At 40.4% G+C, this 14,502-nt stretch overlaps 2 protein-coding genes across 3 annotated transcripts in view; both read right to left on the reverse strand.

The window, feature by feature from the left end:
- galm (galactose mutarotase) overlaps nucleotides 1-9,848 on the reverse strand; it is a 12,899-nt gene extending 3,051 nt beyond the window's left edge. The window contains exons 1-7 of the mRNA XM_038268532.1: nucleotides 9,782-9,848; nucleotides 9,076-9,119; nucleotides 6,784-6,977; nucleotides 4,774-4,928; nucleotides 3,766-3,879; nucleotides 2,665-2,757; nucleotides 24-105 (exon numbers count right to left, since the gene is read on the reverse strand). Coding sequence (XP_038124460.1) covers nucleotides 24-105; nucleotides 2,665-2,757; nucleotides 3,766-3,879; nucleotides 4,774-4,928; nucleotides 6,784-6,970 — 631 coding nt within the window. The 5' untranslated portion in view covers nucleotides 6,971-6,977; nucleotides 9,076-9,119; nucleotides 9,782-9,848. The remainder of the gene's footprint in view (nucleotides 1-23; nucleotides 106-2,664; nucleotides 2,758-3,765; nucleotides 3,880-4,773; nucleotides 4,929-6,783; nucleotides 6,978-9,075; nucleotides 9,120-9,781) is intronic.
- A 3,697-nt stretch (nucleotides 9,849-13,545) lies between these two features.
- The window catches only part of nt5c2a (5'-nucleotidase, cytosolic IIa), a 28,106-nt gene continuing 27,149 nt past the window's right edge, over nucleotides 13,546-14,502 (reverse strand). For both annotated transcript variants that reach the window (XM_038268541.1, XM_038268540.1), the window contains 2 exons: nucleotides 14,239-14,415; nucleotides 13,546-14,134 (listed from right to left, as the gene is read on the reverse strand). In XM_038268541.1, the coding sequence (XP_038124469.1) occupies nucleotides 13,904-14,134; nucleotides 14,239-14,415 (408 nt within the window). In that variant the 3' untranslated portion in view covers nucleotides 13,546-13,903. The remainder of the gene's footprint in view (nucleotides 14,135-14,238; nucleotides 14,416-14,502) is intronic.

The raw sequence follows: 14,502 nt of genomic DNA on the forward strand, positions 1-14,502 counted from the left end.
GGTAATCTGGGATCACCACTCACCTGTGGGAATGGACGTGTCATCAACAGGCAGGTATGACTGAGCATTGATGGACACTTCATGGTCATAGATGTCTGCTGCTCCCTTTGTCCCAGCATGGAAGATACAGACAGAGACAAAGAGACATGATCAACAAGTCAGCAGGTCTGGATAGATGATGATGCATCCATCCATTCATAACACAACCAAAAACCCAGAGATGGGGGACTTGAGTAATGACTTGACTCGAGTTTGATTCGACTTGCCAGATTTGTGACTTATGACTTGCTTGATCAAGCATTGATAGTGTCAAGCACTGGATATTGGCATCATGGTATCATTGGTTTAAAGATGTGATTAAACTGTTTTATTTGTTTTACTACCTGCTTTTTGTCATGTTTCTATCTTTACTTGCTTATATTCTGTTTTTATTTTTTATTCTATTTTACTTTTTAGTTCATGTAAAGCACTTTGCATTGCTGTGCTGAACTGTGCTATAGAAATAAACTACAGGATTCAGGATTAAACCATTGGCGGCTGGTGGAGTTTTCTCCAGTTATAACACACCAGTACATTTATATGAATGCCAACAACAAAGAACATTATATAAACACTTTATAAAAACAAAACATAATTTCATGTACAGGTTTAATTTTCGTACATAAATGTTAGCCTCATGAGGCTTTGTGAAGATAAATCTGTGTTTTGCATGGTCTAATATTGTGTCACAAACCTAATCAAATGTACCAGTTTAATAATGGAGAAGCTATTAGCTTTATGTTTTTTTTCATATAAAAACTATTTATTTTCTGACAATGTGTTTATTTAAGAGCAACTGTGCAAATTAACAAACATCTAAAAAAAGTAGACTATATTCTATTATTTTCCATGTGAATCCCAGATTGTTCATTCTTCTTTGTCTTTTCTAAAAAGTGCTTTAAATCAGTCCTTCCTGTCTTTATCCATGCTGGCTCAGATCCTGAAAAGGGCAGGGAAAGTAGAATAGAGCGTTAGCCTCGCTGCATGCAGTTAGCCAAGCCTTGAAGCTCAACCAGATCCTGGAAAAAGGCAGAGTGAACCGTCTCCATCTGTCTTTTGGACTACTGATTCATTTTGATGTTCAGCTGATCAGGTCCAAACGGTTTCACCTCCCGCTTCTCTTGGCAAGATTGCTTTAAGGGACTTCCCTCCCGCGACACAACCTGTCAATCAGCTGCACTACGACAGTGACGACAGTTCCTGTCACCTCGGGGAGCAGCTCTCCAATCCTTTAGCATTGAAGAGTAGCTACTGCGCATGGGCAACTAATCCCCAGAGAGTCAATGGGCAAAGATTTTTGCTCCCCAGGACGTAAATACGTCACCAATTCAACTACAAACCAAACAGCTTCACTCCTCATTAAAGATTAAATATTTATCTTGCACATATAAAACATTTACATTTTATAATCTTTAAATTTAATTTTTATAGATTTTTTTGTCTAAATTAAGGTCATTGGGTGGGCGGGGTGATGCCATAGCACCCTCTATTAACCAACCACCTATGATTGAAAATCATTCCTCCACCTCAGGACCATGCTGGTCCAAGTTGGCCAGTGGCTTAAGGGCTGGTTATCCTCCCGCAGCAATTGGTCGCAGGTAGGATGCAGATATTTTAGATTTATGCCCAATATTGAAGTGTGGTCTGTGCCATGTTATTCCACGCCACAAGGCAAGAGGGACAATCAGGAATTAGCTCTGGGTCTAGATACGGCCGAGGTGGTGAGGAAGTGGGGGCAAGTTTGTGCGACAACGGAGGGACATGAGGGCGACAGAGAGCTGGGATCCAGGTGGGAAAAGGGTCCCAGCGTTCTCACGCAGCTCGCTCTTCTAGCTGATTAATCTTCACGAGTCCTTTTCCACAATGACGGTCATACAAACAAAACAAGCCGGTAAAGTACCAAACAGGAAATACGCATAGAGTAGAGCGGATGTAGATTTGACCAATCAGAGGCCTCCTGTCTGCGGTCATCTACAATTTTGGAGAGGTGCACTAGAGTGTCTGAGAAAGGAGTGGGGGAGCATATCTACCGTTAACTGCGACACACGCAGACGACCTGGTTTCTGAGTATAAATCAGCCTTAAGTCAGTTAATAAACCGGATAATCTTCCCTGAGGATGATGGATCTATCTGGAGGGGGCCTCTGGTGGCAAAGGTCCAACTACTGCTCTGCCATTGGTGTGAGATTTCCTCTAATGTCGTAATAGTTCAAAATAACTTGTTACACTTGTTTATGTTTTACAATAAAGATCTGAAAAGTGTGGTGTGCATTTATATTTGCATTTGGGATCAATCTGCATCCAGCTTTCCAAATCTATTTGACCATTCTTTGCAAACTAGCTTGTGATCACCTAAATTTGCTACCTGAACAACACTTTTCAGATCATTCCAAATAATCTTAGTTGTTATGTTTATTGATTTCATAATTCTAGAATAGGGTTTCACAATTCAGAACATCAGTGAACAAATTGAATTCAAGGCCTTAAATGGTTCAAAATCTTTTTAACTTCACAATCAGTTTTCTGCTTCATCTAATTATAATCAAACCCTTGTGGGTTTCCTTTGTTCAGGGGTGTGAATACGTTTACCAGGTGCTCTTTATCATGTGAGGTAATGAGCTCTTACCTGCCCAGCTAAGTTGAAGTAGGAGTGGTTGGTGAGATTGATGGGGGTGGTTCTGGTGGACCGGGCGCGGTAATCAGCAGTTAGAGTTTCCCCCTGGGCAGAAAAACATTTTTATTTCTGCAGAACAGGAATTTTTGTTTAACCAAGTGTTAAAAAAACCTTCTAACTGATTGTTTTTACATTCAGAAAATACTTTAAACTGAATATTTTTCAATCAAAAACTGGACTAGTGCGTTTTATCTGCATCATCATCCAGTTAAACTGACCTCAGTATTTTTGTGCTAATATATATTCAAACTAAATCCCGCTACTTTTCTGGTTTCATCTGGTCCAATAAAGGTAACTCAAAAGCTTTGTTTCCCCTCCTTTCCAATCTCCTGTAATTTACCATCATATGTCTCCAAACCCATCATTCCTCTGAAATCCATCCCTTCCCCAAGTCATTCTCTAGCTTTCAGCTCCAGAGCATCTCCAGCATCTCCTCCACCTGCCTCCATGACAGAATCCATGCATCTCTGGCCAAATCCTGTCTCCAGAATTTGCTTCTGATCTTAATGCCATCATTCAATTCAATTCATGTCCTCTTAAGGCGCTTTACAGTTCATCAGAACATACAGTCAAATTGATTAAAAGTTTTCTATCTAAGGAAAACCATTTGATTGCATCGACTCATTGACTCGAATGCAATCCCTCACATTAAGCATGCTTGTAGCGACAGTGGAGAGGAAAAACGGACTTTTAACAGGAAGAAACCTCCATCAGACGGAAATTTTTGTTTTACATTTTTTACTGATTAATGCTTAATTCATTAAATCACTGCCAACATATCAGATCAGATCATTATTTCTAGTTTTAGGTATAAATAATGATCCATTGACTATTCCTTGCTGCTTTTCCTTTAATATAGTTTATATTGCAACTTATCGTTTAGTTTGGGTGTCCTGATAGGTGCTTTAAATAAAAATATTATTATTGTTGCTGCAAATCACTTTAATAGAAATCTGTTGTTTAATATTAGAAAATAAAATGAATGATAAATGAACCAGAGATGAAAGCGTTTAAAGGATAAATGGCCTCAAGGCTCCAACTGTGCGGGTTTACCTGCAGTGTGTAGGAGACAGACACCTGGACCTCACCACGATAGCCCTGGTCTCCATCTGGACTCGTCAGACTGAGCATCACACCACCTTCAATCTCTGTAGCAACCCAGAGCGCCTGGACAGAAAATCCACAGAAGGAATGAGGCTTTCATAAGTCCTCACAGATACGCACCGTTGTTCCATATCTGCTGCGTCAGATTTCCACCTACTGGGCGAAAATTTGATCTCCAATCTTTTTCTACGAAATATTTTTTTTTTCCACACTAAGTTTTCCCAATAAAAAGGATTTTTCACATCAAACAATGAAAACAGACTAAATGTTAGCAGCTGGTAGACTCAGACAGTGAATTGGTTTATCAGTTATAAGTAAATATCTAAAAAGAAAAAACAGGAAGGATGTCGCTCTGATCTATAGATGTAAAAAATCCAGATTTTCCAAAAAAGAATCTTCATAAACCAAAAAAAAAAAAAAAAAAGGATAAAAAAATTAGAACTGGGTTATTCTAAGTTGCTTTTTGTGTTAAACATCTGATTTTTGTTTAAAGTTGTGTTTTCCTTGTCTTCTTTGCAGTGATTTTATTTAATGTTTCTGCGTTGCTTAGTGTCGATTGTTGCGGTTTTGTTTGCAAACTAAATATTTAGTTTGGAGCTAAATATTCATTTAACAAAGTAAGATTTTTATAAACGAATAATTGACATAGTGAAAAAATGACATGGAAAAAAATAAAATACTTATTTTTCTCTTAAACACACTAAATAACGATAAATATTACTTTTCAAACGGTGCCCCATTAATAATTGGGTTTTCCTTACAGCTTGAAGTTCCGCCCCTCAGATAAATCATAAGGCTGCTCCCCAAACATTTCAGCGGTTGACTCCAGACAGAAACTGCATCTGAGCAGATATGGAAGCTTCACATTTCCATCATTCACGGCTTCTTTCTAGTCCTGTTAACCCTTTAAATCCCACATTGGAGAACAGAAAGAAACAGAAATACTTCCTGTGGTACCTGACTGAAGCCCCGCAGACCTCCATGCAGAGCGTTTGGTCCGTTGTTGGTATCCAGCTGGTACTCCTTTCCTTCCACCACAAAGCGTCCTTTGGCGATCCTGTTTGCCACCCGACCCACCACGGCGCCCAGATACCGTTTATCTGACACGTAGCCTGAGATAACACATAAATAACATCAGATTTCAGCTCCTTCCTCTGGCCTCCTTCAGGCAGGGTCGGGTTCTAGGTTCTAGCTCAGAGGTCCTTCACAACCCAAACAACCTCAGTCCAGCCGAACAAAACTCAGATTTTAGGAGATTCTGGATAAAAGACATCCTTTCGCATAAATATCTATGAAAGTTTTTGTTTTTAAAGAACCACCATCTTATTTTTTGGGTTTTAATTCAATTCAATTCAGTTTATTTCTATAGCGTCAATTCACAACATGTCCTCTCAAGGCACTTTACAGTTCATCAAATCATCCAGTCAGACAGATTCAAAGTTTTCTATCTAAGTAAAACCAGCTGATTGCATCGACTCATTGACTTCAAGGCAATCCCTCACACTAAGCATGCTTATAGCGACAGTGGAGAGGAAAAACTCCCTTTTAACAGGAAGAAACCTCCAGCAGAACCAGGCTCAGTGTGAGCGGCCATCTGCTGAGGACTGCTGGGGTTCAAGGAGACAGAAGCAGAGATAGAAAAAGAGGCATAGATACAAAAGGTAACTGAAAACTAGCTCAACAGGTGGCACCATCCAGGAAACACACAGCCTGGAAGAATGTTTTCAAGATGACTTGGATAATAGCGCGTTGTGACAAACACCAGATACAGCACTGGGACTTGATCAACAGCCGATCCCGCACTGTGACGTCACAAACCAGTAGGTGGCAGTAGTGTTCTTTGACCAACATGGATGCCTCCAGTAAAGCACATTCAAATGAAAATTACTCTTAATGAAAAACACTTCTTATTTATTGAACAGTATGTAATAATTTCATATTTAAAGTACTTTCAGAAGGTTGAATTCTGAATATGACCAGACTTTTCCTTTAAGAATATTACACAAACTATCTGATGATGTGCCAAAAGTGCTAAATTGATGATACATATATTATAAATGTATTGACTATATTGTGATGGTAATTACACTACATTACAGGCATTATTCTGGCACAAGAGTGGGGGAGTGGGGAGTAACAAGATGGCGGCAGGTGGCAGCAGGTTTTTTCGGTCTATCAGCAATCCAGTGAATAAATAGAGATCAGTTGTTCCAAACCATAAATTGTTGAGATGGTGTCGGTGCTGGAAGCAGATGGTATCTAATCCTCTGAAGGTCGATTACTGTTTGGGATTTGGATCCATAGCTGTTCTTCTTCTTGTTGTCATTTTGGATCAACTATCAGGGAAACAAACATTCTTTTGCCTCCTGAAGATGAGCGATTAGAGCAGATTAACTATCAGCCCAACTGGATATTATGATCAGCCAAATCATTTCTTATTGTTTCTCCAGAACAGCAGCAGAGAAGCGGGAGGAGTGAAGGTTGGCCTTTAAACTGAACAGGACAAACAGACAACTTTAACAGAGATAAAAACAGCAGAAAGGAACCAATCAATGACCCACAAGGAGCTCAAAGTTTTCCCCTTTGGGTCCGAGGTTCTGGATCATAACATCCTGGGTTCCTATGATAACGAAATGCAGAGGCGGAGGTTCTGGTTCTCAAGGCCTCCCAGCAGAACCCTGCAAAGTATTCTGGCCTCTGCTTGATCCGACCCTCCAATGACGGCTCCACTGACATTATCCCTACCTTCTGGTCTGATAGAGATCAGGCTCTGCCATCATCTGCAGCCCAACAGAACCTAAGAGCCTCTGTAGATTTGGAAATCGTATGTCATGGATCTGATTGTAGAGCTAAAAGGAATGACTGGAGATGATCCACAACATTTGGAGGAAAGATCCAGAATGTTTACTCCGAGGTATTCAGGACAAGTTTTAGACATGAGGGTTAAGAGCAGCTTCTCTGTCTCACCTTCCAGGTTGTCGTAGCCCAGGACCACATCCTCCATCTGCCCACGCTTCCCCCTGCAGCTCAAAGACCTGATGATGGCGCCAAGGGTCAGGACCTCCACTCGCAGCCCGGGGGACTGGAGGACCCACATGTCCACACTGCCAAGGCCAGGGACCTCCCCCCACCGCTGACGGCTGATCTGGACCATCCTTAGCCTGACGGAGAACAGAGACAACTATTTAGAACTGTGATAACTAGATAACAACTTGGAGGGCGCAGACCTGATTTCCCCCGACATATGGTGATTACCACCTTCAGTTAATACCTGTATTCACTGAATCTGTCAAAGAATTTCTGGATCCAGATGGGGATCCGGATCATCACCAAAATTCTATTCAGTTTATTTATATAGCGCCAATTCACAACACGTCATCTCAGGTCAACGGAGGACAACAGAGGGACATGAGGGCGAAAAAGAGCGGGGATCCAGGTGGAAAAAGGGTGCGAGCATTCTCACGCACCTCGCTCTTCTTGCTGGTCAAACTTCAAGAGTTGTTTTCCACCATGGCGGTCATACAATCAAAGCAAGACGATAAGGTAACAAACAGGAAATACGCGTAGAGTAGAGCGGATTTGACTAATCAGAGGCCCCCTGTCTATGGTCAACTACAATTTTGGAGAGGGGCACCAGAATGTCTGCGGAACAGGGGGGGTTGCATTTGCGTTCACTGCGACACACACGCAGACGACCTGGAGTATAAACCAGGCTCAGTGTGAGCTGCCATTTGCTGAGGCTGACTGGGGTTCAAGGGGACAGAAGCAGACATAGAAAAAGTTGTAGGGATATAAAAAGTAAGTAATATTTATTCATATAGCACCTTTCAGAGACATAGGGGTCACAAAGTGATTCACAGAATTAAAATAGAAATAAAAATACATTTACAGTCACAACAGGCATGGTCATAAACAACCCTTAATCTAGTAGAATTAAAATGCTTTCTTAAACAAAGAGATTTTCAGTTCGCTCTTAAAAGCACCAACAGAATCAAGTACGCGCGAGGAAAGTGAAAGATTGTTCCAGAGCGCCGGCACCACCGCCTGAAACGAGCGATCTCCCCTGGTCCTGTGACGAGTACCATGAGAAGGTTCTGGTCCTGAGACCTCAGCTTCCAAGAGGGGGTATAAAGACACAAGTCTGTAATGTAGGAGGGAGCCTGACAGTAAAAGGCCCTGAGGTTCAGCACCAGGATTTTAAACTGGAACGGAAAAGACAATGGGAGCCAATGAAGAGCTTTCAGAATCGGCCTAATATGAGTCAGTAACTTCGCCACAGAGTTCTGAACCTGAGGAGACAACTCGTGTTTAGACATGAGAATAGACTGTTATGCTCCCTAGATGTGGACAGGAAAAGTCATAATATAGATTATAGATTTTAAAAGTATTACCAATTCTCAATTTTACTTAATAGTATGTAACAACAGAGTATTAGGGCCAGGCTAGAGATTTTTTTGTCTTCTATTAGCGAGAATAAAGTCGTAACATTACGAGAATAAAGACCTGAACCAGGATTGACCCAATAGACCCGAACCAGGACTGACCCAATAGACCCGAACCAGGACTGACCCAATAGACCCGAACCAGGACTGACCCAGAAGACCAGAACCAGGAGTGACCCAGAAGACCAGAACCAGGACTGACCTAATAGACCAGAACCAGGACTGACCCAATAGATCAGAACCAGTTCTGAATCAGAAGACCAGAACCAGGACTGACCCAGAAGACCAGAACCAGGGCTGACCTAATAGACCAGAACCAGGACTGACCCAATAGATCAGAACCAGTTCTGAATCAGAAGACCAGAACCAGGACTGACCCAATAGACCAAAACCAGTGCTGACCCAGAAGACCTGAACCAAGGCTGACCCAATAGAGGAGCACCAGGACTGACCGAGAACAACAGAACCAATGCTGACCCAGATGAACAGGAAGTGTCTTTTTACTTGCGGTGTGGAACTAAAGCCTTCCTGCAGTCAGACATGGTGGCGGCAGAGTGATGGTCAAAGGGAGCAGGACACCTGTTCCACTGCTCATTATAGAGCAGAGCAGGTGGTTCTGATGTTCTGACTGGTCTCCCAAAGCACAGAGTGACTTTTCTTCAGTTGTAGATTTTTATTTATAGATGTAACTTCTATCCTCATGGACAGAATGTATGCAGAAGATGACAACAAGGAACAACTTTCAAATTCATTCATTTATCTTTATTTCCATTTACAAATTCAGACACCTACATACGTTTTTATAAGAATATCTTACCTGGTATTAAATACGTCAGCAGCTGCTGTGAGAAACGACTTGTTCTAAGGGAAACAGAGAGAGAACGGATTTAAAAGGCATATTAGGAGCAGACTGGAAGAAATTATTACATTTTAAAAACGTTTTCCTGCTAAATAAAAATAGATTATAGCAGCTGAGACGCACTGGATGTCCAGCAGGGGGCAGTATGCCCCGCTATAAAGAGAAGAGGAAGAAGAGGCCCACATCCTTCCAAAGCTTCCAGCCTCCACTGTGTTTCTAAAACACACTTTGATTTGATCGGATCAGAGCTCCTCCATCTGCAGCTGCTTCAAACATCTGATTCTAGGTTCAGATTTCTCTGCTGAGCTGCTGCTTTACCTGAGAAATGCTCTGATGGAGAAATTATTCAAGCATTTATAGGCTATAAATGCTTGAATAATTTCCTATTAGGAATTTTTTTTTAAATAGAATTTAGACGATTGTGACATTAGAACCAGAAAGAGGTGAAGATAATGGCAGCGAGTTCCTCCTTGGTTCCTTTTTCTATTTCATGTTTATCTGAACTTTGTGTTTCACCACATAGAGAAGAACCATGAAACAATAAAAGCTCAGGGGTTCCGGTTCGGTCCATATAACTGGACCGGCAGCAGAACCAGTCAGAGATCAGAACCAGGTTGCGAGGCAAACCCGAACCAAACCAGGATCTGAGCCTCTCAGCTCTTACCTGCAGACACGTTAACGAGACCGGAGGAAAGGAGGCGGCGTGACGTCAGACGAATGCGGAAGTCATATGACCCTATGGGCTTTTTTTTTCTCCTGATAAATTCATTACAAATAGGAAGGATTAATAGGAACAACAGGAGAGGGGATAAAGACAACACAGAAAGCTCTTATAAAGTATCTTAAGAATATAGGATTATACAATAAGATTATATATATATATATATATATATACATATATATATATATATATATATATAGAGAGAGAGAGAGAGAGAGAGAGGGAGAGAGATAGTATACAGATTGTAAAGTATACAGATTGTATATGTAGATATAGGTATATGTATGTGTCTATATATATATGGATGTATGTGTACATATATACATACATAAATATATATACATACACATACATCCATATATAAATATATCACTGATTCTTGGGAATTTGGATAAAACAGGTTTTAATTTTGAAAATAAAAAGTTAGTTGGATTACAAAATCTGAAGGTATATTGTTATAGACCAAGGTCTTGGCTGTTCAGCAGTGTACAGGTGCAACCTCCTCATTTTGTATTTCTTTCATAAAATAGGCATTTTTCCAGTTATTACTTTGTTTTTGTCAACACCATCAGACACAATAAAAAGCTAATTATTTTTTATTTATTTGGTCTAATAAGTATTTAGAGTTTTTAAATCTTTATCTGGCATTGTTAGCACACATTTATGCTGTTAAATGTTGAATAATCATTTTTGTTAATTTTTTTTAACTGTATCATGTGTAGTCCTTTAAAATATCTAACATCAGATAACGTTTACTTTAAGCCTAAATAGAAAAAGTCATGTTTTTTTATTTAACAAACATATTTTTGTATTAAAAGAGACCATTACTTTAATGAGAGAACAGCACTGAAGAAACATATTGCAAGCATATTAATTTAAAACGAATAAAAAGCCCTCTGACGGTGGTGACTTTAGAACTGAAGGTGGTGACAGTGGCCTCATTTCAACATACAATTCCAAACTGTATACAATTCAAGTCAATGGTTTCTTGCTTATTAACTTTATTTAACTATTTGGTCCAAAAAATAACAATCATGAGCACTGTGACAAATATTTTTCAAGGAATATAAGGTACAATTAAGAAATATCATTATCAGTCAGAATCATTCTCTGATGCTTTATTTTCTTGCGTGTGATTGTGTCCTGTTTGTCAGTTGTCATTCGTGCTGCATTATGGTAGAAATTTTGAACCTTCTGAGTAATTGCTTGAATATATGTAGGTTTTTTGTCAGTAGGCCTTCACACTTCTTTTGATATTCCCTGTTTCTTTTCCTTCTTTCCTTCACAGATAGCTGCTTCCTAGCCATAACTTCCTAAAATACATAAAGTCAAAGTTGAGTGTAATGACTATGAAATTGGGGGGAATTACAGTAAATGTTAGATTTGGTTAAATGTTGCCCTGCCATAGCTTACAAGGAATATTGTATACTATGTGCTATGTAGGTAGGTAGTAGGTGCACTATGTGCATCCCAAATGATGTAAACCAAATGAACATGGCATAATAGTGAATTGAGAGACAGGGAAGGCACACCCCATCCCCTAGGGTTATACAATATGTAAGAAATCTAGGCGGAATTACATAAATAAAAATATAAAAGAGGTTAATGAAACATTACAGATCAACAATTATTTTCTAGCCTCCATTGAGAACCATTTGTAGTTTTTTGTCACCACCGTCAGACTGTGCGTCACCACCGTCAGACAGAAAATCTGACGGTGGTGACGTCTGACGGTGGTGACAAAATCCTACTCTTTCACATGATATGCATGAGTTGTTCACATTAGCCATCTTGTTTCCCCTCTGTTGCTAGCTACTTTAGACCTCTTCTTAAAAAGTAAACATTTATGTCATAATCTAATCTAATATTTTTTATACAAAAGAGACGGTGTTGACATGTTATGGTTGTGACATTAGCAGTGTCCAAAAATATGAACAAGTTTAAGAGAAAATAGCAAACCTACAGGAGCTTGAGTGACCTTAAGGCATCCAGTAGAGCTGAAGATTTGAAAATGGGTACCTCAGGCATGTAGTTGACCTTTTAGTTGCCTGATTTTATTGCTTTTTATAAATATCTGACGGTGGTGACAAATATGTGGGACACATTTTGAGCAATCACAAAATAATGGTTATTATTGTTCAAAACTCACTGTTTGTAGTTTTAAATACATATTAAAATGTACCCTTTCATTTGGTAAAGATATTATTCAATTCAATTATTACTTTTTGTTTTTTTAATCAAGTTGAAATGATTATCTCCTATCCAAGGACAACTGATTTTATAGTTAATGGGCCAGCATATAATCATTAAATTAACAATAAAATAAAAAAACTTTAAAAGAACCTTGCATTTGTGCAAAGGACCCCCTGATTATAACCTTGATTGTTTTTATTCATGAAAATTTTATTTCTTTCCAACAGAATTAGCACTTTTCTTAGTGGGACATGTTTTTGCCAAAGTTTCAAGAATCAGTGATATATATATACACATACATATACACGGGTCTGTGCAAGACTCAACCTGGACGTCCCAGTCTTATGTGCCCTGAAAGCTTAATACATGGCTGGGTTGGACCTCCCCAACCCAGCCATGGTGCGGGGAGGCGGCAGCGTGGTCCCCTACTGCCAGCTCTAGGTGGGGTCCTTCAATGACATATGTCAAGGACCCGCCCACTTTCTAGTTTTTGATTCTATTTTTTTTTTTTTTAGAAATAATATCTGTTTTTACTAAACTTTTTACTCTCAGCATCTAGCAGTTCTTGGACAGCTCCATGTGTCTCTGCATTATCTTGTCTTCAGTAATTTAAGCATCTCATATCTGATTTGAGGAACAACAACAACCTTTCTGTTTCTCTATATTGTTTTCTGATCCTGTTTGACTATTCTTCTTCTAAATAATCATATTTCTTTGCTTTGCTAAGATGCATAATGGTCATCTAATAAGATAAATGTTACGTTGGTTTTTCAATCTTAGATGAAGAATATCTTTGTTTTCTATCTTATTATTCATTGACGTTTTCCGTTTCCCCCCAAAATGATTCCTAGCTTATTGTGTTTAGTTTGGTTCAGGTTATTCAGATTATTAATAATCAGCACATCAGCACATATTGGAGATCAGTTATCAGCCTAAAAAAAAAAACAAACATACATGTGGATCCCTAATCAAAAGTGTCAATCCATATAAAGAGATGGAAACACAAACAACGTTCTGATAAGCAGAATCAGAAGGACAATCTTTATTAAAATGAGTCAACAGGCAGCAGTGATGAACACATGGATGCAAAGCTGCAGGTTAGCATGACCTCTGGGTCACCATCACAGGAAAACAGAACCTTCTGCTCAGGAACTGTTATCCTGAACCCAGCACCTGCAGATCACCAGTAACAGTCATTAAGATTTACGGTGCGGCCATGACGGCTTCAGCAGAACCAGAACCTTCCGTTACAGCAGCAGCAGATGTAGCTGATCAGGTCTCTGATTGACAAACAGCAGGTTCTGTTCAGGTATTGTCTGGTACCACTGGGTTCTAATCAGAAGAAACCCAATTCTGGTCAGTAACAATAACAATAACACTCTATGGTAAGAACTGAGAGAGAGGAGGAGGGAGGGGTCAGGGGAGGGACGAGGCAGAAGATGGAGGGGTCAGTTAAAGGAGGGGGAGGAGTCAGAGGTGAGGGAAGGCAAAAAGGGTTCTGTGGGTGACTTCTGACAGAGTCTGATTAAAATGTGAAGGCTTCTGACAAAAACTCCGTTTCCATGGAGGAACCTGGTCCCAGAAGAATTCATACAGTATAAAGGTTCTACCATCTGGTAGACCACAGCAAAGCAGGAGAAAAGCAGGAACCGTTAGACTGAGGCTTACAAAGACCCAAACAGTGAGATCAAAGCAGATCAGAACCAGAAAACCTTCGCTAGAACCAACCAGATCCAAGCCGTCATAAAGCAACAGCCTGCAGCGGATTCACCTCAACATGTTCTGTAGAACCTTTAACCGTCAGTCCAAACGTTGAATAAAAATGTATCTTTGAACAAATAAAAAAATGCTCCGTGTACAAACATCCTCCATCTACTCTTCCTCCTCCTCTTCATCATCATCCTCGTCGTGGCAGTGGGTGATTTCTTGTGGAGCCTGGGGGAACAGGTGAGGCGGCTGGATCTCGCTGACGGATCGGGTCAGCTGGTGCCGTTTGGTCTCCATCTCCTTCATGTCAAAGTCTCGGCGGTTGCGGGTGGCGAGCGGCGACTCGGTGTCGATCAAGTTGACGTGAGAATGCTCCACCGTGGACTCGTGAGGCATCTAGGGAACACAAACAATCATACAGTTCTACAGAACTGGCTGAACCAGATCCTGAGAAATGGGTTCTAACCCAGCCCCCGAGTGGTTCTGGGCTACACACTTACCAGAACATGTGCCGCCCTGAACAGGTAGCTGAAAGGGTAGTAGAGCAGGTTGATGAAGGAGGCGGCGTACAGATCGGCGTAGCGCATCACCTGTGAGGCGAACAGCGTCTGCCTAGACCCGCTGCGGAACAGGCTTCCCATCATGCCGTAGCACATGTCCATGTCATGGGTCACTTTCTAAGGTACAAACAGGGACAGAACAGGATTCGGATCAACTGCTAACATCTGGAAGATGTTTCAGCATACAGATACAGTATACGCTCC

The sequence above is a fragment of the Cyprinodon tularosa genome, unplaced genomic scaffold, assembly GCF_016077235.1.
Source record: "Cyprinodon tularosa strain WSP-4 unplaced genomic scaffold, ASM1607723v1 ctg701, whole genome shotgun sequence".
Lineage (NCBI taxonomy): Eukaryota > Metazoa > Chordata > Actinopteri > Cyprinodontiformes > Cyprinodontidae > Cyprinodon > Cyprinodon tularosa.